This window comes from Schistocerca cancellata, chromosome 9 (assembly GCF_023864275.1).
Source record: "Schistocerca cancellata isolate TAMUIC-IGC-003103 chromosome 9, iqSchCanc2.1, whole genome shotgun sequence".
NCBI classification, from domain to species: domain Eukaryota; kingdom Metazoa; phylum Arthropoda; class Insecta; order Orthoptera; family Acrididae; genus Schistocerca; species Schistocerca cancellata.
The window spans coordinates 192,936,456-192,959,179 of record NC_064634.1 but is presented as its reverse complement, the minus strand read 5'-3'; the positions used below and the strand labels follow the sequence as shown (position 1 = coordinate 192,959,179).

General features: G+C 43.3%; 1 protein-coding gene across 1 annotated transcript in view; it reads left to right on the top strand.

Moving 5' to 3' along the window:
- Nucleotides 1-925: 925 nt before the first annotated feature.
- Nucleotides 926-22,724, top strand: part of LOC126100347 (protein I'm not dead yet-like) — a 246,832-nt gene continuing 225,033 nt past the window's right edge. The window contains exon 1 of the mRNA XM_049910958.1: nucleotides 926-1,032. Within this exon, the coding sequence (XP_049766915.1) occupies nucleotides 934-1,032 (99 nt within the window). The 5' untranslated portion in view covers nucleotides 926-933. The remainder of the gene's footprint in view (nucleotides 1,033-22,724) is intronic.

Genomic DNA, 22,724 nt, shown 5'->3' with positions numbered 1-22,724 from the left:
ATCTCTTGGTCACCCTCTACGATTTTTACCCTCCACGCTGCCCTCCAATACTAAACTGGTGATCCCTTGATGCCTCAGAACATGTCCTACCAACCGATCCCTTCTTCTGGTCAAGTTGTGCCACAAGCTCCTCGTCTCCCCAATTCTATTCAGTACCTCCTCATTAGTTATGTGATCTAGCCATCTAATCTTCAGCATTCTTCTGTAGCACCACATCTCGAAAGCTTCTATTCTCTTCTTGTCTAAGCTATTTATCGTCCAGGTTTCACTTCCATACATGGCTACACTCCATACAAATACTTTCAGAAACGACTTCCTGACATTTAAATCTACACTCGATGTTAACAATTTTTTCTTCTTCAGAAACGCTTTCCTTACCATTGCCAGTCTACATTTTATATCCTCTCTACTTCGACCGTCATCAGTTATTTTGCTCCCCAAATAGCAAAAGTTCCTTTACTACTTTAAGTGTCTCATTTCCTAATCTAATTCCCTCGGCGTCACCCGACTTAATTCCATTATCCTCGTTTTGCTTTTGTTGATGTTCGTCTTATACCCTCCTTTCATACGCGTCTGGAACAGGAAATGGAGGTAATGACAGTGGCACGTAAAGTGCCCTCCGCCATACACCGTTGGCGGAGTATAAACGTAGATGTAGGTGCAGGATGACATGGCGGCCGGTCGGTTCCGTTGGGCTTTCAGGGCCTGATTGGACGGTGTTCGTTTATTACGTGCTGAACGCTCCTGGTATACTGGCGGGTCCACCTCTCGCGAAATCTAGTGGTCATTTCCGCGACGTCCGGATACTTTTGATCGGATAGTGTAGACTAGTGAAGACGGTAGGTGTGCGGCGTCGCCGGCGGCAGCTGTGGGCGGTGGTGGGGGCGTGCGGTTATAAGGCGCGAGGCGGCGGCGGCGGCCCAGCACAGCAGCATGAAGTTCCCGGTGCGAGGGCTGGTGGCGCGCTGGCGGTCGCTGGTGCTGCTGCTGTGCCCGCTGGTGCTGCTGCCGCTTGCCGTCTCCAGCTATTCGGTGAGTCGCCGGCGCGCCTTCCTCGGCCACCTGCTGCTGTTGTCGCGCGTCTGCGATGTTTCCGCCGAAGTCCGTCTCGCCCGTAGGCAGTAGCCGTCTAGTGTTTCACAGATACCCCGTGCGAGTGCGTGAACTTCGTACGTTACCAGTGCTACAACTGACCGCTGCTTTCTTATCTTTGTCCACTGTAAACGATAGAGCGTACAAACCAGTTTTCCTGCAGAGTGCATCTACGACTGACATACAAGGTGTTTCAAAATACGTGTTACACACTTCTAGAGGTTTCAGAGCGACTTAGTAGATCAAATTTTACATAGGAACCGATGCCCGGAAACGTAGAGAGCGTCAAAGTTATAGGCACCGCCGCCTGTAAATTATGTATAAACGGGCTGTTTCTAAGATGACGGAGAGGGATAAACGTATTAATTTGAGGTAAGGGTCCCTGTACCCCAATCAAACGTGTCGAAGACTCGAAAGTTGTACAGGTCACACCAATATTCAGGAAAAGTAGTAGCAGTAATCGATATAATTACAGGCCTACGCCGGCCGGAGTGACCGAGCGGTTCTAGGCGCTACAGTCTGGAAGCGCGCGACCCCTACGATCGCAGGTTTGAATCCTGCCTCGGGCATGGATGTGTGTGATGGCCTTAGGTTAGTTAGGTTTAAGTAGTTTCTAAGTCTAGGGGACTGATGACGTCAGAAGTTAAGTCCCATAGTGCTCAGAGCCAATTACAGGCCCATATCATTAACGTCGATATGCAGGACGATTTTGGAACATATATTGTGTTCGAACATTATGAATTACCGCGAAGAAAACGGTCCATTGACACACAGTCAATATAGATATAGAAAACATCGTTCTTGTGACACACAACTAGTTCTTTATTCGTATGAAGTGCTCACTGCTATTGACAATGGATTTCGATCCCGTATTTCTGGATTTCCGGAAGGCTTTTGACATTGTACCACACAAGCGGCTTGTAGTGAAATTGCGTGCTTATGGAATATCGTCTCAGAAAGGTGACTGGATTTGTGATTTCCTGTCAGAGAGATCACAGTTCGTAGTAATTGACGGAAAGTCATCGAGTAAAACAGAAGTGATTTCTGGCGTTCCCCAAGGTAGTGTTATAGGCCCTTTCCTGTTCCTTATCTATATAAACAATTTGTGAGACAATCTGAGCAGCCGTCTTAGGTTGTTTTCAGATGACGCTGTCATTTATTGACTAATAAAGTCATCAGAAGATTTAAACAAATGGCAAAACGATTTAGAAAAGTAATCTGAATGCTGTGAAAATTGGTTGCTGACTGTACATAACGATATGTGTGAGATCATTCACATGAGTGCTAAAAGGAATTCGTTAAACTTCGGCTACACGATAATTCAGTCAAATCTAAAGGCCGTAAATTCAACTAAATACCTAGAAATTACAATTACGAAAAACTTAAATTGCGAGGAACACATAGAAAATATTATAACGAAGGCTAACGAAAGACTGTGTTTTATTGACAGGACACTAAAAAAATGTAATAGATCTACTAAGAAGAGCCGGCCGGAGTGGCCGAGCGGTTCTAGGCGCTACAGTCTGGAACCGCGCGACCGCTACGGTCGCAGGTTCGAATCCTGCCTCGGGAATGGATGTGTGTGATGTCCTTAGGTTAGTTAGGTTTAACTAGTTCTATGTCCTAGGGGACTGAATACCTCAGAAGTTAAGTCCAATAGTGCTCAGAGCCAATTACAGGCGCATATCATTAACGTCAATATGCAGCACGATTTTGGAACATATATTGTGTTCGAAAATTATGAATTACCTCGAAGAAAACTGTCTATTTACATACAGTCAACATGGGTTTAGAAAACATCGTTCTTGTGAAACACAACTAGCTCTTTTTTCGGCTGGTCCCAGCGGAGGTTCCAGTCCTCCCTCGGGCATGGCTGTGTATGTTTGTCCTTAGGATAATTTAGGTTAAGTAGTGTGTAACATTAGGGACTGATGACCTTAGCAATTAAGTCCCATAAGATTTCACACACTTAGCTCTTTATTCGTATGAAGTGTTGAGTGCTATTGACAATGAATTTCAGATAGATTCCGTATTTCTGGATTTCGGAAAGCTTTTGACACTGTACCACACAAGCAGCTAGTAGTGAAATTGCGTGCTTATGGAATATCGTCTCAGTTATGTGACTGGATTTGTGATTTCCTGTCCGAGAGGTCATAGTTCGTAGTAACTGATGGAAAGTCATCGAGTAAAACAGAAGTGACTTCTGGCGGTCCCCGAGGTAGTGTTATAGCGCCTTTGCTGTTCCTTATCTATATAAACGATTTCTGAGACAATTTGAGCAGTCGTCTTAGGTTGTTTGCAGATGACGCTGTCGTTTATCGACTAATAAAGTCATCAGAAGATCTAAACAAATTGCAAAACGATTTAGAAAAGTTATCTGAATGCTACGAAAATTAGCAGTTGACCCTGAATAACGAAAAGTGTGAGATAAACCATATGAATGCTAAAAGGAACTCGTTGAACTTCGGTTACACGATAAATCAGTCAAATCTAATGGCCGTAAATTCAACTAAATACCTAGGAATTACAATTACGAAAAACTTAAATTAGAAGGAACACATAGAAAATATTGTGGGGAAGGCTAACCAAAGACTGCGTTTTATTGGCAGGACACTTAGAAAAAGTAACAGATCTACTAAGGAGACTGCTTACATTACGCTCGTCCGTCCTCTTTTAGAATACAGCTGCTCGGTGTGGGATCTTTACCAGATACCACTGACGGAGTTCATCGAAAAAGTTCAAAGAAGGGCAGCACGTTTTGTATTATCGCGAACTATAGGAGAGAGTGTCACTGAAATGATACAGGATTTGGGATGGACATCATTAAAAAAAGGCGTTTTTCGTTGCGACGGAATATTGTCACGAAATTCCAATCACCAGCATTCTCCTCCGAATCAGAAAATATTTTGTTGACCCCGATCTACATGGGGAGAAACGATCACCACGATAAAAGAAGGGAAATCAGAGCTCGAACGGAAGGACATAGGTGTTCGTTCCTTCCACGCGCTATACGAGACTGGAGTAATAGAGAATTGTGAAGGTCGTTCGATGAACCCTCTGCCAGGCACTTAAATGTGATTTGCAGAGTATCCATGTAGATGTAGATGTAGTTGTAGAAAGCTATAAGCGAACGCCTTTCTTATACCTTGGACAGTGAAATACATGTTCTGGTACTGTTGTTGCTGAAATTTTAGTGTAAGAGGTGGTATTATGGACCAAAACAAGGAAAAAATGTCCAGTAAACATGGGCTCTAAAATGAATTCCTGAGTAACTATGACCACTTGTTCATCTTCGCTACTGTGAAACCCATCTCCCCTATTGAGCAAGTGCTCATAGCTCTAAATTTGTGCATTTTAGGGCCCATGTTTACTGGGCATTTTTCCTTATTTTGGTCCATGCCACCACCTCTGGAAGTAGTCTACCCTATAATCTTAGCAACAACACTACCAGTACGAGTGTTCCACTGTCAGAGGTATCAGAACGGTTTTTACTTATAACTTTCCAAGTTTCTACTCGTTCATTTCCTGTAGAGGGACCCTTACCTTAAACTGATACATTTATACTTCTACATCATCCTAGAAAGTTTGTAATATCGTCACAGAACCACCCTTTACATACATGCATTTACAGGTGGTGGCGCCTATAACTTTGACGCTTTATAGCATCGTCGGATGACGTTTCCGGACATTGGTTCCTATGTAAAACTCGATCTACCTAGTCCCTTCTACAACCCCGGAACTGTGTAACATCAATTGTGGAATACCCTGTAGTAATTGCTGTTGTACTCGGTGATGAGCTGCGAACACATTTAAGACCAGCGTATGCAGCACTTGGCGAAGTGGTTACTGGGAAATGCACATCCATAAATGTCCGCTGCAGTATTTTGCGTACTGCAGAAACAAAAGGTCATTTGCCTTCAAGGACCTGGCTTCTTGGTAAGACTGCTGATCCCATAACAGGTGTACACTAACATGACGCGACGGTTATCTTGATAACGTTGGTGTTTTGATTCAGAAATACCTTTTCGTAGTTGCGATGAAAATATTGCTCTTGCTGTAACACATACGAACAGCTGTGTTCACAACTGATTTCACTCCACTAAGATCCTCTGTTACAGCAACCATATGTAGTATATGTGGGTTAAAACAGTCTCGCTTGTAACTCAGCGTTTTATTAACAACTCGTTCTGGCTTCGTGGGACATCTTTAGATTATTCATAGGGATAACAAAATAAATAAAAGTTAGAGTATGGTTCTAGCCTGAACGATTTTGAATGTGAATGAGGAATTGTTTTTGAACTTAAAATTTTCGTTTCGCAACATATTAAAAAAAAACGGTCTGAAGCACGCGTCAAATCAGATAAACAGATAAACCCACAGAAACATTTTCCCCTTTCGACGTATTAAAAACCATAAAACAGCTCTGTGGTAGACTAAAGGGCGCGCCGAATCAGATGAATCTGCAGAAAACTCGTCAAAAACAACTAATAAAATATCGTGTAAACGCGGGATGGATACTAAATAAATAATCAAAATGATCGAGGCGTAAGTTAATATAATCGTACCAGCACGACAGAATGGTGCAGTGGTACGAACACACAAAGAAGAAAACTCTATCACAGAGCAGTTTTTACAGTTCTTAAAATGTTGAAAAAGGAAAGATTCTGACGTTTTACCTGATTTAACGCGTGCTTCAGTCTAGTACGCAATGGTTTTATGGTTTTTAATATATTGCAAAATGAAAATTTTAAGGTCAGTACCAGTTCATTCGCATTTAGAATCGTGCAAGGTAGGACCGTAACCTATGTTTTGCTGATTGTATGTTTTTCATCAACATGGTTCCTTTAGCTAATGTAAGGAGTTACAAAACTGAATAGATTCAGGATACAGATTTGTACATTACTGACGTTCTTATGTGCGCTATTGGCTGGTAGTAATCGTTGCATATCAAAAAAACATTTAATACTTTCTGTATCTATTCAGTTTTAGAACCACAGAAGGCTCTTGTAGCAACCATGTAAAATAGATTTCTAAATTTAAGAAGACAGCATTAGAAAGGACGATTGCTTACAAGCATTTTCACAAAGAGGCAGAGATCATGTTGGCGTATGATTTCTGCTTGGATCAAATTTAATGCGTGAGGTGCTGTTATTCGACTTGGCTCTACATGAAAGAAAAAGTTACTCATTTACGCTAAACCCTCTTCCCTGATTGACATTTTCATGCAAGTACGTGCTGTGTTCCAAAATCTGGGTTGAAAAAGAAGGAAATATCGAACAAGCTTAGTTTCGAACTAATTTCTTATGTTTAGACGTCAGAACGGCACGCTGTCACGTTGCCGTTGCTAGAGCAGGAATTACGTGATCCGACTGGGGATCAGACGCGTGATTTCTATGCAGTGCTCCTAGAATGCTAGTGAATGGTCTCTTTTAGTTAAAGCCATACTCCTTCTACATAATTCAGTGAAAGCGAGTGCTAGAGAAGTAATTAGAATTCGTAATTTCTCGCTTTTTGTCTAGCACCAGAAATATAATCTGGCTACATTTCGAGGTTATAACACTACCAGAATAATTCTCTGTTCCAGAGTGTTTGACGGAACGCCTGAGTACACTCATTTAAATTTTCATAACAGAATAAATCACGTAATACAGCAGGAGCCAAACATGTTGGGTCGTAGCAAACCTAAGTACTAACAAGCCAGAAAGTAGTGTCTGTTGCTATTTCTGTCTTCATATAATTTGGGCAGTTTCATTATGCCATTGGTGCAGAATTATCGGTTACTCAGTTGTTGTCCGACAGGTTGCATTTACAGAATGTCTGACAATGTTGTGAAATTAAGACGGTGTATCGCGAGAGACTTCACACTACTGAAAGCGTACCCCTCATTTGCATACTCGACCGTTTACGCATTGCTTTCGTGGATGCTGCACTCCTAGACGGGCGCGTCGTTTAACTATGCTGCAAGGAGGAAGTCGCGGTTTGTTGATTCGTACAAGTCGCACTGCTTGCTCCCCAGTGCGTGACGATGGCGACAACATTTAGCGCACCGACACCGGAAATGCCTACAATCGCAGTGCAACAACGAGTCGACAGCGATGCTTGTTGTCCATTCCGCGAATCTTTCGCAACTTCGCGAGGTGGAAGAAGACAAATTGTTATGGACTCGTAACACGGAAATTATGGAACGATGACACTAAAAAAAAATGGCTCTGAGCACTATGGGACTTAACATCTATGGTCATCAGTCCCCTAGAACTTAGAACTACTTAAACCTAACTAACCTAAGGACAGCACACAACACCCAGCCATCACGAGGCAGAGAAAATCCCTGACCCCGCCGGGAATCGAACCCGGGAACGCGGGCGTGGGAAGCGAGAACGCTACCGCACGACCACGAGATGCGGGCGATGACACTCAAATCTGTTCAGTAAGAAGTAAACAATAAATGACCTGTCACCGAGATACATCGTGGTTTTTTTCTTTCGGCATTCGCTTGTAGATTCCTTGCACAAGAGTGCCACAACAAGCTCGGGGCGGTTTATTGAAACTTTAAGCAAGAACGGAAATAATCTTCTACAAGTTAATAGGACGAAATAAACGTTTTCAGCGCTCTTTTTCTTTTGCAGCATAAAGTAACAACTCACAATTTCGCAATTTTTTCTGATCACCGTAGAAAGAAAGATCAGAGAAGGTGAACAAACTTGTATTACGCTAGGAAGTGACAGGAAATTGTCCATGGCGTTTTCAGCAGAACCAGGCAGACATTTTACGTGATTTGGATAAACCAGGGAAAATCTAAACCTGAACGGCCGAACTGGAATTAGAGTCGAACTTCTCATGAATGACAGACAAGTGCTTCCTTACTGCGTCCCTCGCTTGGTAACACCACAGACTGGTAACTTTCATTTCACAGGTTTTGCCACAACCATCAGTTGATCTCTAGCACTAAACGATTACTGACCTCTCCTAGCAAAAGAAAACAGGATTATAAACAATCTTTTCTACAACCGGATTCCACAATATCCGCCCCCGCTTTTCTAATTTACGAACATTGCGCCCCTGGAAAGGCAACTGACTATGGAACAGGTGTTATAAATAATAAAATGGACTGCATAGTTCAGACAGAAAATGGGATTAATAACGTATGTAAAATAATAATGAAATCGTTATCTGTTTCTTACCCTGTCGTCCTCAGCTGCGTATAATAAAAATAAATAAAAAGTTAAAATAAGGAAACATTTGGATAATCACCTAAATATATTTTAAAACACACACACACACACACACACACACACACACACACACACACCACAGCGTTAGCTCTCTCATATCACAAAAACACGTTCAACAGTATCTAATAGCCGACCGCTGTGGTAGAGCGGTTCTAGGCGCTTTAGTCCGGAACCGCGCTGCTGCTGCGGTCGTAGGTTCGAATCCAGCCTCGTGCATGGACGTGTGTGATGTTCTTAGGTTAGTTAGGTTTAAGTAGTTCTAACTATAGGGGACTGATGACCTCAGATGTTAAGTCCCATAGTGCTTAGAGCCATTTGACCCATTAAAGTATCTAATAACAATCAACATTTGGCAACACCATCCAAAAGATAACATCAAGGAAACAAATGCTCGTTTCCTAGTTCTGTGATAATGAAATTTCGTATGGCAGAAACACAAGAAGAATAGCTATAAAATAGGAAAAAGTACACATGTAGACCAGGATCTACGATATTTTTGGGTAGAAAATTACTGCCAGCAGATAATTAGAGAACTAACTCGTGAAGGTGGCTTCTTAGACCTCCTAGTAACAAACAGACCTGAACTTACCGACTCACTTAACGTAGAGGGCGTACCAATGATCATAAGGCTGTGATAGCAACTATGACTACGGGTTATACAAGGAATATTAAGAAACAACAGGAAAATATTTTTGTTTCACATGAGTTGCAAGATACAAATTATGGAATATCTTAGTAGAGAGCGTCAAATATTCATTGCTGGAGACGAAGATGTGGAGCACAAAAGGAAAAAATAATACTGAAAAGCATCGTCCACTACGCTTTAGACAAGTATGTTTTGAGCAAGGTCTTAAGGGATAGGAAAGAGCCACCGTGGTTTAATAGCCGTATTAGAAATTTTCTACGTAAACAAACAGAAGTTAAAACCTAGCTGAAAAATGAAAGCGAAATGGGAGAATTGTTCAATGACTTTGAAAGTAAAGTTGTGTCACCTAATCTGAGTAAAAACCTCAAGAGGTTTTGGTATTACGTAAATCAGTTGGTGGTAGTAAGTTCCTATGGGACCAAACTGCTGAGGTCATTGGTCCCTAGGCTTGTACAGTACTTAATCTAACTTACGCTAAGGACAACACACACACACACACACACACCTATGTCCGAGGGAGGACTCGAACCTCCGACGGGGGGAGACGCGAAGAACCGTGGCAAGGCGCCTTAGACTGCGAGGTTACCACCGCGGCACGCAAAATCAATAAGCGGACTGAAATCTTCTATTCATTCACTCAGTGACCATACTGGCACCGAAATGGAAGCTAACAGAGCCATAGTTGGAATACTGAGTTCGGTCTTTCGAAATTGTTTCACCGCGGAAGATCATAACAAGGTTCCGCTTTCTAGTCATCTACGAACGTAGAAATGGTAGGTACTGAGATGATTGCGGAATAGAAAAGCGACCACAGTTGCTTAGCAGTGAAAAGACCACAGGATCAGATGAGATTCCTATAAGATTCTACAAAAATTATGCTCCCTTTATAGCAGCAGTTTATTGTAGATCGCTGGAGGAATGAAGAATTCCTAGCGACTGCAAAAAAAGCGCAGGTGAATCCCGTTTTCAAGAAGAATCGTAGGACAGATGCACATAATTACAGGCCAATGACACTTTTGCAGAACTAATATCTGCTCTATAAAAATCGACATGGATTCCGCAAACAGAGAGCTTGCGAAACTCAGGCCGTTCTGTTCCTCCATGAGATTCATAGCGCTGTAAACAGCGGCGCGCAAGTTGATGTCGTGTTCCATTACTCCGGGAGGGCATTTGACACCGTCCCGTACTGCCATTTAGTCAAAGACCTATGAGATTGCCAAGTATCGGACCAGATTTGCGTCTAGATTCAAGACTTCCTTCCAGATAGACCTCAACTTGTCGCTCTTATTTGAACAAAATCGTCAGATGTAAAGGTAATTTCCAGAATAGCCCAAGGAAGCCTGATGGGACGGTTACAGTTTACAACGTATTTAAGTCATCTAGTAGAGACCGTCGCATGCTCCGTAAGACTGTTCGCAGATGATGCGATTGTCTATAAGAAAGTAGCAGCGCCACAGTATCAATTTGCAGAATGACCAGCAGAGGGTTGGTGAATGTGCACGCTTTAGCAGTCGACCCTGAACGTAAATAAATGTAACTTACTGCGCCTACTCACTACTGTACAACTAGACCATTGATGACAAGTTGCTGGAAACAGTATCTACCGTAAAATACCTAGAAGTAACTATCCAGAATGACCTTATGTATAATGACCACATAAAACAAATAGGAGGAAAGCTGATGCCACACTGAGATTAATGGGAAGAATCTCAAGGGAATGTAGCCCACAAAGGAAATATTTTTCGAGACGCTTGTATGACAGAGTCTTGGTTATTATTAACCACTCTGGGATCCTTACCAGGTAAGACTGACAGAGCAGATGGAGAAGACCCAACGAAGAGCGGCGCTTTTCGACACAGCATCCTTTAGACGACGCGAAGATGTTACATAGATGTTCAACAAAATCCAATGGCACGCGTTACAAGAGATGCGTTGTGCATCACGGAGAAATTTACCATTGAAATTTCGAGGGAATACTTTCCCGGAAGAGTCGTACAACGTATTTCTCCGTACGACATACATTTCGCTAAATGACAACGACGAGAAAATACGAGAAAGTGGAGCTAATACAGAGGCTTACCGACAATCAATCTTCCCACGCGCCATTCACAAGTGGAACAGGAAAGGCGGGGGGGGGGGGGGGGGGGTACAGAGTATGATGTACACGTGCATGACTCATTATTTGCGTAAAAATATCGTGGGGGGAATAGCAACCAACTATGCGTGGGAGTGTGTAGGTGTAGGTGAAAAGAAGTAACATGCAAAAATATCCGATAAAGGCTGATATTAACACCAAATCCATACTGATGACAGTCACGATCACTCTAGAATTATGGGTAGGTGGGAGGTGGGAAGGGTGGGGGTGGGGGGGAGGGGGGATGGGGGAAACGCTGTACAGTGAAGGGATTTCTAACAAAATATGTACAAGTCGCACTCACTATTACGAAAAATTAACTGTGGGGCAGTAAGACACCACTAGCATACCTATGCCTAAGGGTTTTGGGATCAGAAGTCGTGACAGGACTGTTCAATGGAACCAGCCTCGCTATGAAATCTCTCATGCCAAACGTTACCAAAACGACAGTTCTGAATGGCGAGTCGAAGGGAGAAGATGTGTTGATTCCACGTATTCACAGCATTTTCTTCGACATCTATTTCAAACGACGGCAGTTATCTGTTGCAACCTCAGGGACTATCAACAAGGCACAAGGGTAATCGGTTCAAGTGTGTGGATTAAGTCTGTAAAATCCAAACTTACCACATTATCAATTGTACAGGATGTTGGGGAAGTGCAGATATTTTGATCATTGGCGCCGTACTAAACACCCACTCCAGTGTGTTAGCTGTTTTTTCTCTGTGTGTAACACTATTTCCGCAGGCACGTCGTATAATTTACTACCTGATGTTTTCTCCACAGTTGTAACTGCACCACTAAGAGGACTACACCTGTAAATAAAGACTAACCATTTTGCGTCCTCGCGTCCATGTGTCCACACTTCAACATTTGACCTGATGCCCCGGGGCAAAAAGCATTATCTGATTGCTCTCGCCACATGTACCTGGATATATTAACCATCCTAAAAACATACTGCTCCTAATAGCTATTCCTAATATGGTAAACACTGATGTAATGTTATTCAGTACGCTGTCCTCAGCCACCAATTAAAAATGTGCACTTATACTCCTAACACCGGGTATGTGCATGCTCACGAATGGGTCAGCCAAAAACTTTCTTTTCGAGAAGAAATATTGTTGTCCACAAGCACTTGCTTAAATTTTTTCAGATTTAATTTATTGCACAAAGAATCATTGTCTCTAATTTATTTATATGTGTACTTACCTAGAAAGGAAAAGAGGCATTGCAACGCGTACCGGGCACAGCTGGTACAGCGGTATAAAAAAATCGAGATTGAGCACAGTACTGATGAACTACTTCTTCTGCTGTGATAATGTACGCCGGAAAAACAGAGGTTTAGGAGGTAGGACAAAAGAAAATAGCCGGCCGGAGTGGTCGAGCGGTTCTAGGCGCTACAGTGTGGAACCGCGCGACCGCTACGGTCGCAGGTTCGAATCCTGCCTCGGGCATGGATATGTGTGCTGTCCTTAGGTTAGTTAGGTTTAAGTAGTTCCAAGTTCTACGGGACTGATGACCTCAGATGTTAAGTCCCATAGTGCTTAGAGCCATTTGAACATTTTTTTTTTCAAAAGAAAATAATTAATGCTGCAAATTTGTGTACCTACTAAATATGTTCAGTTAGTGACTGTCGTCTTCAAAATAGTACCCTGTGTTCGACCCTTCCGATGCTCAAAACATTTGTGAAGGACAGTTTTCGTGAGGCTGTGCGGTAGCTACTTCTTTTATGCCTCTCAAGGCACCACTAAAACACATCAGTAGTAAACTGCTCGTTCACTGCCAAAGAGCTGAGCGATTTTGATAAAACTTGTCCCAGTATACGGATACAATCTCGCACAAATACAGCACAAATAATAGTTCTTTAATATTGTTAGCAGTCTGACTTATTTTGTATCAAGGCAGTACAACTATCAAATGCGATACGCAGACATTGGTACACTTGTTCACATATCAGCGAGCACCAGATAGTAGTCTTGTCACGGTCCGCGCGGCTCCCCCCGTCGGAGGTTCGAGTCCTCCCTCGGGCATGGGTGTGTGTGTCGTAAGTAAGTAAGTTAGTTTGATTAAATAGTGTGTAATCTTAGGGACCGATGACCTGAGCAGTTTGGTCCCGTAACACCTTACCACAAATTTCCAAATTTCCTTACAAATTACACATTTTGTGTCTGAACTGCCAGTGATATTACTTTTCTAAAGGAATTACTTGACTCATGCTATTGGAAAGCATCAATATTGTTATTCATTGTTTTGTCCCATAGTATCGCTATCTTGCGCTTAATTTGAAGTCCAGATTACTCCACATTGTACTCTTTTTAGGACTTCTTTTGGCTCCTGTATCGCTCTTCGGTTTCGTAATGCAGTGGAAGTTTCATTTCCCTATGTACGACCTATTTGGCAAACACGTCGCAAAGACACCCGCTCCTCCCATCTAGGAAAGCAATAGTGCTTGTATTTTAGACCGAAAATCTGCTGTCTTTTCTACTTTCTCCTGTCTGTTACAGCAATCTAAAAGACGATAAGCAATAATTTTCCACTAATGATATTCTTTTCTTGTCGGGCACGCATGTAGCTTGTGTGAATATGTAAGCATCTCTCTGGACAATAGCGCCACGTAGAGCGGCTGCAGTTGCTAAATCTTGCGTCTCACATTTGTTCCTTTACGAAGTTTCGTCAGACTTGTAAAATAACAATTTATTCGCCACCAAGGTTTTATTTATATTCGTTGCGAAACTTCGTCTCTCGACGGCTGCGTCTAAGAAATTTTGCATACTGTTCTGTTTAGATGCACGGAATTATGAACCTCGTTGTAACATTCACTTGTTCTCGTTTTGCTGATTCTATGCTTAATCAGAATTTGGTATATCAACCAAAGTCTGTTTTAGTTTATTGTTACGTCCGATTTAATAATTCCCGTTGCTCACACAGCTTTCACTGGAATGCAAACATCCCTCTGACAACACCGAAGCTGTTGCTAAGGACATTTTCGAAGTTCCAGTATGTAGCTCCTTAGCTCTCAACGGGAGGCTGATTAGGGACTTGTGGTTTTATCTAGCAACCGTCGGATCATAGTTACCTAAGCACGTCCAGTGGACGACGGGTCAACTTTGGTCTTTCGTATCTTTTCCTTATCGCCCTCTATCTCTTCCAGGGACCGCTCGGTGAACTCTGAATATGTACCGTGACACCACAAAGGTTACTGATTCTGATTCGTTTAAGATATTAACTAAATATTAAGCAAATCGAAACATTTACAGAAAAACTGAAAGTGCTTATATACAGCGAGCAGACAGTAAGCACTTAACAGGTTCACAGGCACGCTGAGGTACACAAGATACTTTCGTGCTCTGCCCTAACCCACGTTTGTAAATCAGACTGAAATCTCTTGTCCTTCATATGAATGTTTACTCTTTTTATATCTGTATCCACATTTATACACCGTATTCCAGCTATCGTAATGCGGTGGAGGGTACGTCAGTGTAACTACAATTTCCCCCTTTTACATCAGCATCTACAGGGTGTTCATAAAGTCTGGGTACACAGGGAATTCTAAGAAATAACAATAAAGCTCCTTTTAGTCACTTAGTACTAATAAATAACGTTTAAACATGAGCTCCGCGCTTTTCAATGCATAATTTGATGCGCTTTGTAAGATTAAGGTGAACTCGATGGAGCAGTCTGTACTGCCGTCAATTGTAGCACACCTACTGGTAATGTGGTCTGTCAGATGGTTTAAATTTGTAACCGTCATCATCCTCTTTCAGCATACCCCAGAAAAAGAAATCAAGGGGAGAAAGGTGTGGTGAGTTAGGGGACCACTCCACATGACCTCTTCTCCCAATTCAGCGAAGAAAATTGTCATTCAGCTCATCTCTTAGCAGCTGCAGCAAAATGGGCATGGACCCCATCCTACTGAAACAGTCTGGAAGTCCCTCATCCAAACGCTCAGTTTGAGGCATCAATTAGTGTCTCACCATTTTTGTTACATTTTCATCAAAGAAGAAAGGTCGTATCACATGAGCTTTCGACAAAACACACCACACCGTCACCTCTGGCAGCCCTACTGTTTGGATGGACTCATTCATTGCGAATTGCCTTGAGACCAGTATTGAAGATTTTGTCTGTTCGTTTCACCATTGACATAAAACAGCTTCATCACTGAACAACACTCAGTCTTTAGTAAAACTGATAATTTCATCCAATTTATCTGCAGACCATTCACATATCTGCATGTGTCTATCAAGGTCATCTTCATTTAAGTGATGCAATATCTGTAACTTGCACGGATGAAGTCTCTTCTCTGCCAGGATTTTGTAGATGGATGACGTTGGAACACTCAACTCCGTGGATATCTGACAAAGCTATTTCTTTGGGTTAGCATAAACCTTGGCCAAGACAGTCTCTTTTGTTTCGTCTGAAGTCTTTGGTCGTTTGGAACAGGTTTTGTCCAACACAATATCTGTTCCTTTAAATTTGGTGGTAAATTTCCCGTCGGCAGTAAAACAAATAGGTTCACGGTGAGGGCGTCGAAAGCTAAATTCTTCCGCAATTTTTCGATACGACCATCTTATCGATCACTTAAGAGTACCAACTCCACTTGTTCTTCTTTACACAGAGCCATCATTGAATTTGGAAGAAACGAAATTTATTAGTTATTAGAATTTATTTTGTTATTGTTTATTTAATAATATTTATTAACGTTTATAGAACATAGAATATTTATTAGAATTTAATAGAATTCCCTATGTACGCAGACTTTGTGGACACCCTGTACATCGGGCCTTCATGCTCTAAAAACCACCGTGAAGTGTATGGCAGAGGATACTTCTCGTTACGGTCACGGAAGGAGAACGGGTAGGATGATTGTTTAAACACCTCTGTGCACACTGTAATTAATCTAATATTGTCATCGCGATCTCTACGATAGCGATAGGTCGGGGGTTGTAGTATATTCCTAGATTCATCATTAAAGCTCGTTCTTGGTCATTTGTAAGAAGGCTTTCTCGGGGCAGTTTCATCTATCTTCATACGTCGGCCAGTTCACATTCTTCAGCATCTTAAAGACTCTCTTCCATTGGCTAAACAAACATGTGACCATTCGGTCTTCTGTGGACATTCTGGAATATGGTATTGTATACATAACACGTCTGTACATTTTAATAATTACAGATGAAAAACAGTATATCTTTATAAAACTGGAGCAAAATTTACTTTTAAGCACGTCAATAAATGGTATTCAGCACCAAGTATCCCATCAAATTAGTGAGCATGGCAAAGTGTATGCAGTTGTCATAGAATGTACTTTTTACGTTTATCGTCAGATTTGTGCTATGTATACAAAATTCAGCTTTCCCTTTACTATGCTACCAAATTCACAATGTTGATGTACGTGTATATGTTCGCGATGATATCTTGAAATTTACAGAAATAGTCGATTTGTACCAGCCAAGTCAGCCGAGGGCCCTAACGCGCTGCTTCCTGGACTCCGGTAGGCGCGCCGGCTCCGGATCGTATCCGCCCGGTGGATTAACGACGAGGGCTGGTGTGCCAGCCACCTTGGATGTGGTTTTTAGGCGGTTTTCCGCATCCCCCTGGGTAAATACCGGGTTGGTTCCCACGTCCCACCTCAGTTACACGACTCGCAGACATTTGAAAGCGTTCGCACTGTTTCATGGCTTACACTAAACGCAGACAGATGGGGTACACTAATTCCGTTCCGGGGGGTGCGGGGTGGGGACAGGAAGGGCATCCAGCCACCCTCTGACACTAACATCGACAAATGCGTAGTAACTCGGCCGACCCCGTGTTAAAGTGGGACAAAGGGGCTAAGGCCCAAAGGAAATGATGATGTACGCGAATATTGGTACATTCATAGCTTACATATATTTGCTATTTCTTACAGGAATTATATCTCGAGTTATCTTCAACTACAAGTGTATAATAAACACACAGAGAAATTATAAATTTGAAGAAAACTTGAAAAGGCATGACACTGCAGCACAAACTCAAAACTAGAAATGCTGTTTCCGTGGTTGTATGTTTGAGTATATATGTAGTCCTATCCCCGCAAGATCTGTAATTATGAAGGAGATATTCCAGTGTATTGTACTAGAAATGAGTAAGAAATTCAGAAGTGGATGCCGAATTGAGTGATATTGCGTCATAGCGTATTTCGTCACTTGTAAGTACCTCTCGTTGTTTTTGGCGTTACTGTTGCCGATACGTTAAGTCCCATACTGCTCAGAGCCATTTGAACCATTTTTGTTGCCGATACGAAGTTACCGTAGAGGTGGTGTCAGCACGCTGTTCATTGTTGAACTAATAGTGACAGCTTACGGAGGATGCTCGGTGGTCGACATCTGGGAAGGTCGACGAGCGAGAGTGTGTCTATCCTTTATAAGAGAGTAAAGGCAACATTTGCTTGGAGTGATGTATGCTACACGTCGCAGGGATTGTCTGTCTTGGGACTCGTGTGATCTTGTAGTCTAACGCAAGGGGAGGACGAATGTAAATGAATGATTGTGACACCATTGCACCGTCTAGCTCACTCTAGGACACGAATTTGGGTTCCTGCCTTTCGTGGACAAATAGTCAGCTACCCGAGTACTTCTGAAGCATCAAGAAACAATTCCGAGAAGCATATTGTTTGTCACAAAAAATAATTTCAGGATTATGTATGCTGCGAAGCGAAAGAGTCTTCTAGAATGCAGAACCAGAGCCAGTGTCTCAGCTATTCAGTGACATCTTGTGCCTATTTACTTAGTTGTCGGTATGTATCGAGCTTGAGGATCATGCGCCGGGCATTCAGTCTAGCGCCAGTAACTGCGTTCTTGAGCTTTTGGTATCTGGCTATAACTGATCCTAAGTTGTCCTGAGTCTTTCACGGTATGTAGGGGTAGTCATTTCAGGTATTGGACAACGGGTGTTTTAGGAGCCGCTTGCGTCTGAGACACACGTGGGTCACGACGAAGACTCAGAATAGACAACATGAGGTACACCCCCGAAGTTTCTGTGAACTATCCGATCCCAGTGTGAGAAGTGAACATAACTCTGGCAGCCGTGCAGCAGAAATGACGAGTAAGCATCCTCAGTGGCGACTCATCACGTGTGGTGAGCAACATCTTGCCAAATTCTAGTACGAGTAGCATGGATTGCGCGGGGAATGATGGAGAACTTGGGGTAAACTGGCCCGGCGGAGGATATCACTGGCCAACAGGTATCCTGCGTATAAATTCAGTGAAAGAATACTTCTAGGAACAAATCCGGAACGAACAAAAACCTTCCGGAAGTGAAATGACGTTGTACCCCCACTTGCTTCCGAGATCTGGGACACAGACATGCCCTCTCGGCCTTTTCACCATCACTGCTGTAAGCTGCCTGTCACACTGACAAATTTCCAAACTGTTACTTTTTTCGCGAATTCTAAATGGTAGACATTGCAAAGATGTTTGTATACGGGGTAGTCGATCACTGGAAGTAGCGCGGTCTTGACAATCTTATAATGTATATCTCAGGTGAAACATTTGACGAGCGGTAGGGCTAAGCGCGACCTCGTACTTCACTCCGAACTGGCCGTTTGAATGACTCAGTGCGAGGCTGTTCTGGGGCTTCATGTCAGTGTGGTCCGAATTCAGCGGCGCTACCACGGATAAGTAACATATCAAGTTGTCCGCCGCGGTAGCTGCGCCTACAGCGCGGCGGATTGCTAATTGAAGGGGCCCATATTCGATTCCGGTACGGACGGTGATTTTCTCCGCTGGGGACTGATGCTTTGTTGTCCTTACAGTCGCATCGTCATAATTGACTTTCCACTGTTGAGATGTCTGTATAAGCAAGCCCCGCAGAAGTTACATTGAGTCGCCTTCCGTTGATCATTCTCACATTACATTTTACAAATGTACGTTAAGATTCTTGCTCGCATTTGGAAGCTCAGCGCATCATCTGCAGCTCTTCCAGATCTTTAATGTGCACCTATCTGTTGTCATATTTAACGGTCACTGCGTAGTGAGCTGCTTAGTTTTCGGGGACTGTCTCAGAATCGGATTTCCATTAGTTAATTCCACTACTAGGGCTATCGAATTCGTGACATACTCGCGTAGTAAAATTGTTTCAACTTTTTTTTAATGCATATGGAATTCTAGTTCAGTTTTTTCTTTTGCGGTGATTCGTTATTTTACATATTCACACTTGGTCTATTCTATGCTTTATTATAGCAACGACCATGCATTAGATAAAATTATAATCATTTGAATCAAAATTTATGAGGTTATTCACAATTCCACGCCAGTATTAAATTTATGCATAAATATTCTTACACTTTCACGATTTTTTGTGTATGTGGGAACTTCCATCGAAGTACAAGATGTAACTATACAGACATTCTGCCTTCAGTAGGAATGCCATAGTACACTACGTGACAAAAATTAGGGATACCTCATAATATCGTGTCGGAACTCCTTTTGCCCGGCATAGTGCAGTAACTCGACGTGGCATGGACTCAATAAGTCGTTGGAAGTCCCCGGCAGAAATACTGACCCATGTTATCTCTATAGCCGTTAAGAATTCCGAAGGTATTGCCGGTACAGGATTTTGCACACGAACTGCTATTATCGTATCGGTGGAACGTTGTTGATGCGCGGTGAACCACAAGGGATAGGCGGCAAGGTGTCGAACGCCCATGCCTCATCGCAGAATGTGGAGGTCGGAGGCTTGCCCGATCCGGTAAAATAGGACAGGCAACGGTTTATAACAAATTCTATGACGGAGTCAGTGCAGCTGCAAGTGTTTGGAGAACACCGTTCACCGCACATTGTAGAACATAAGGCTTCGCAGTAGGCGATTCCTGCTTGTTCCATGCAAACCCAACGACATCGGCAATTACCAGTGGGCAAGCGATAATCGAAATTAGACTGTGGATCAATGTGCACGTGTCACCTGGTCAGATGAATCACGTTTTTCGTTTTACACCAGGCTATTGGTTGTGTACAGATATGCCGTCATCCACTACTCGAAACATATGCCGCGTCACAGAGTCAGGTCGGTGGCTGCACTGTTATGCTATGCGGGACGTTTATGTGGGCTTTCATGGGACCTGTGGTAGTAACCTAAGGCACACACAAAATTGGAATAAAAATAAAAAAAAACACCGTTAGGCCTTGAAGGTACTTTCCAACGGGATAACTGTCCGCATCACAAGGCTACATCCTGGTACAGTAGTTTTTGAAGCATGATAGCGAACTCAGGCTGGTGTCTTAGCTACCAAATTCACTTCAACTTAACCCGCTGGAACACATTTGGGACGCTATCGGTCGAAAGCTTCGCGTTCACAAGTCTCAGGCCAGCTGTTTACGGGAATTGTGTGACCTGTCTTTAGATATCTTGTGCGACATACTTCTGGAAAAACCTACCACTGCTTGCCGTGCGGCACAGAATTGCTGCTGCATTGCGTTCCGAAGGTGGACCAGCAGCCACTGCAATAGCTTGGTCATAATGTTTTCTCTCAACGGAGTATTTATTGGGAGAGGCGCCTTAAGGCGTGGGCACACAATGGGATTCTCCTTCTCAGTTTAGTCAAGTTACAGCATTTACGGAGATGTTCGCAATATGCTTCAAATCTTACTACGCTCATTCATAAATTAAGGATAATGCTGATACATGGTGAATAACGCTCTGGTGGGCGGTTTCCGGGTTTAAATCACCTCAAGTTATGACCGTGCAGTGCATTTGACCTGCGGTCGTAGCACGGTGGCGCTGGCAGCAGTCCACATACGCAGAGGTGTGTTGGTGCATGTCAGATTACGGTGCAGCGAGTAAGTGTGCAGACGTTTTCAAACGTTCTAATGGTAACTATGTCTTGGTTCAAATGGCTCTGAGCACTATGGGACTCAACTGCTGTGGTCATCAGTCCCCTAGAACTTAGAACTACTTAAACCTAACTAACCTAAGGACATCACACACATCCATGCCCGAAGCAGGATTCGAACCTGCGACCGTAGCAGCAGCGCGGCTCCGGACTGGAGCGCCTAGAACCGCACTGCCACCGCGGGCGGCAACTATGTCTTGAAAATGGCTCAAAGAACACATATTGACGACGTTATGAGGGATAGAATACTAGGGCGACTGGAGGCTGGTCAAACACAGCAAGTCGTAGCCCGGGCCCCCCCTGTGCCACAAAGTGTGATCTCAAGATTATGGCAACGATTCCAGCAGACAGGAAACTTGTCCAGGCGCTACAGTACGGGACGTCCACAGTCTACAACACAACAAGAAGACCGATATCTCACCATCAGAGCCTGTGAAACCTGGTGTCAACATGGTCATTGGGACAGTGGTCCCAGGTTATGTTCACGGACGAGTCCAGGTACAGTCTGAACAGTGATTCTCGCCAGGTGTTCATCTGGCGTGAACCAGGAACCAGATACCAACCCCTTAAAGTCCTTGAAAGGGACCTGTGTGGAGGTGGTGGTTTGATGATGTGGGGTGGGATTATAATTGGTGCACGTACACCCCAGAATGTCATTGACAGAGGAACCGTAACAGGTCAGGCGTATCAGGTCGTCATTTTGCACTAGTATGTCCGCCTTTTCAGAGGTGCAGTGGGTCCCACCTCCCTCCTGATGGATGATAACGCACGGCCCCACCGAGCTGCCATCGTGGAGGAGTACCTTGAAACAGAAGATATTGGCGAATGGAGTGGCCTGCCTGTTCTCCAGAACACATCTGGGATGCTCTCGGTCGACGTATCGCTGCACGTCTTCAAGCCCCTACGACACTTCAGGAGCTCCGACAGGCACTGGTGCAAGAATGGGAGGCAATATCCCAGCAGCTGCTCGACCACCTGATCCAGAGTATGCCATCCCGTTGTGCGGCCTGTGTACGTGTGCATGGTGATCATATCCCATACTGATACCGGGGTACATGCGCAGGAAACAGTGGCGTTTTGTAGCACATGTGTTTCGGAACTGTTTTCTCAACTTATCATCAATACCGTGGACTTACAGATCTGTGCTGTGTGTACCCGATGTGCCTATTCTATTAGCGCCAGTTTTGTGTAGTGCCACGTTATGTGGCACCACATTCTACAATTATCCTTAATGTATGAGCACGAGTGTAGTTCAACAATCGCGAGGGAAATAAACTTTAGAAAAACAGCTACACATTTATTAAAATTACCTCTGGAGAAGCTCCCAACATATTAAAGAAATAACTCTGTCATTTACTGGTTATTGCAGTTGCTTCCACATATCGTTGGGAAGATACAGCCGTGTTAGATAATTGTAAGTTTACTGTACGTATTTGGAGTAGCAGATTATCTTGTTGAGAAATAATGTAGTCTAATTACCGGATTTAAGAGATATGAGGCACAATACTGCGTGACGAGAAGATGAGTAGCGCCAGCCCTGTTTACGTCAACCAGATGTCGAGATACACCGCGCTTTATCTCGTGTAACTGCCGAGAGTATTTTTAGTGGACGACGTTTCCACGTGACTTCACCCTTCAGTACTCACGTCGCATGGTAAATAACTGCAGAAGTTCGCTTCATATACTCCTATTCTAAGCACAAGCCACCACCGGAGTGATAAACTCGCACGAATTAAAAAAAAAATCTATAAGTTCGAGCCT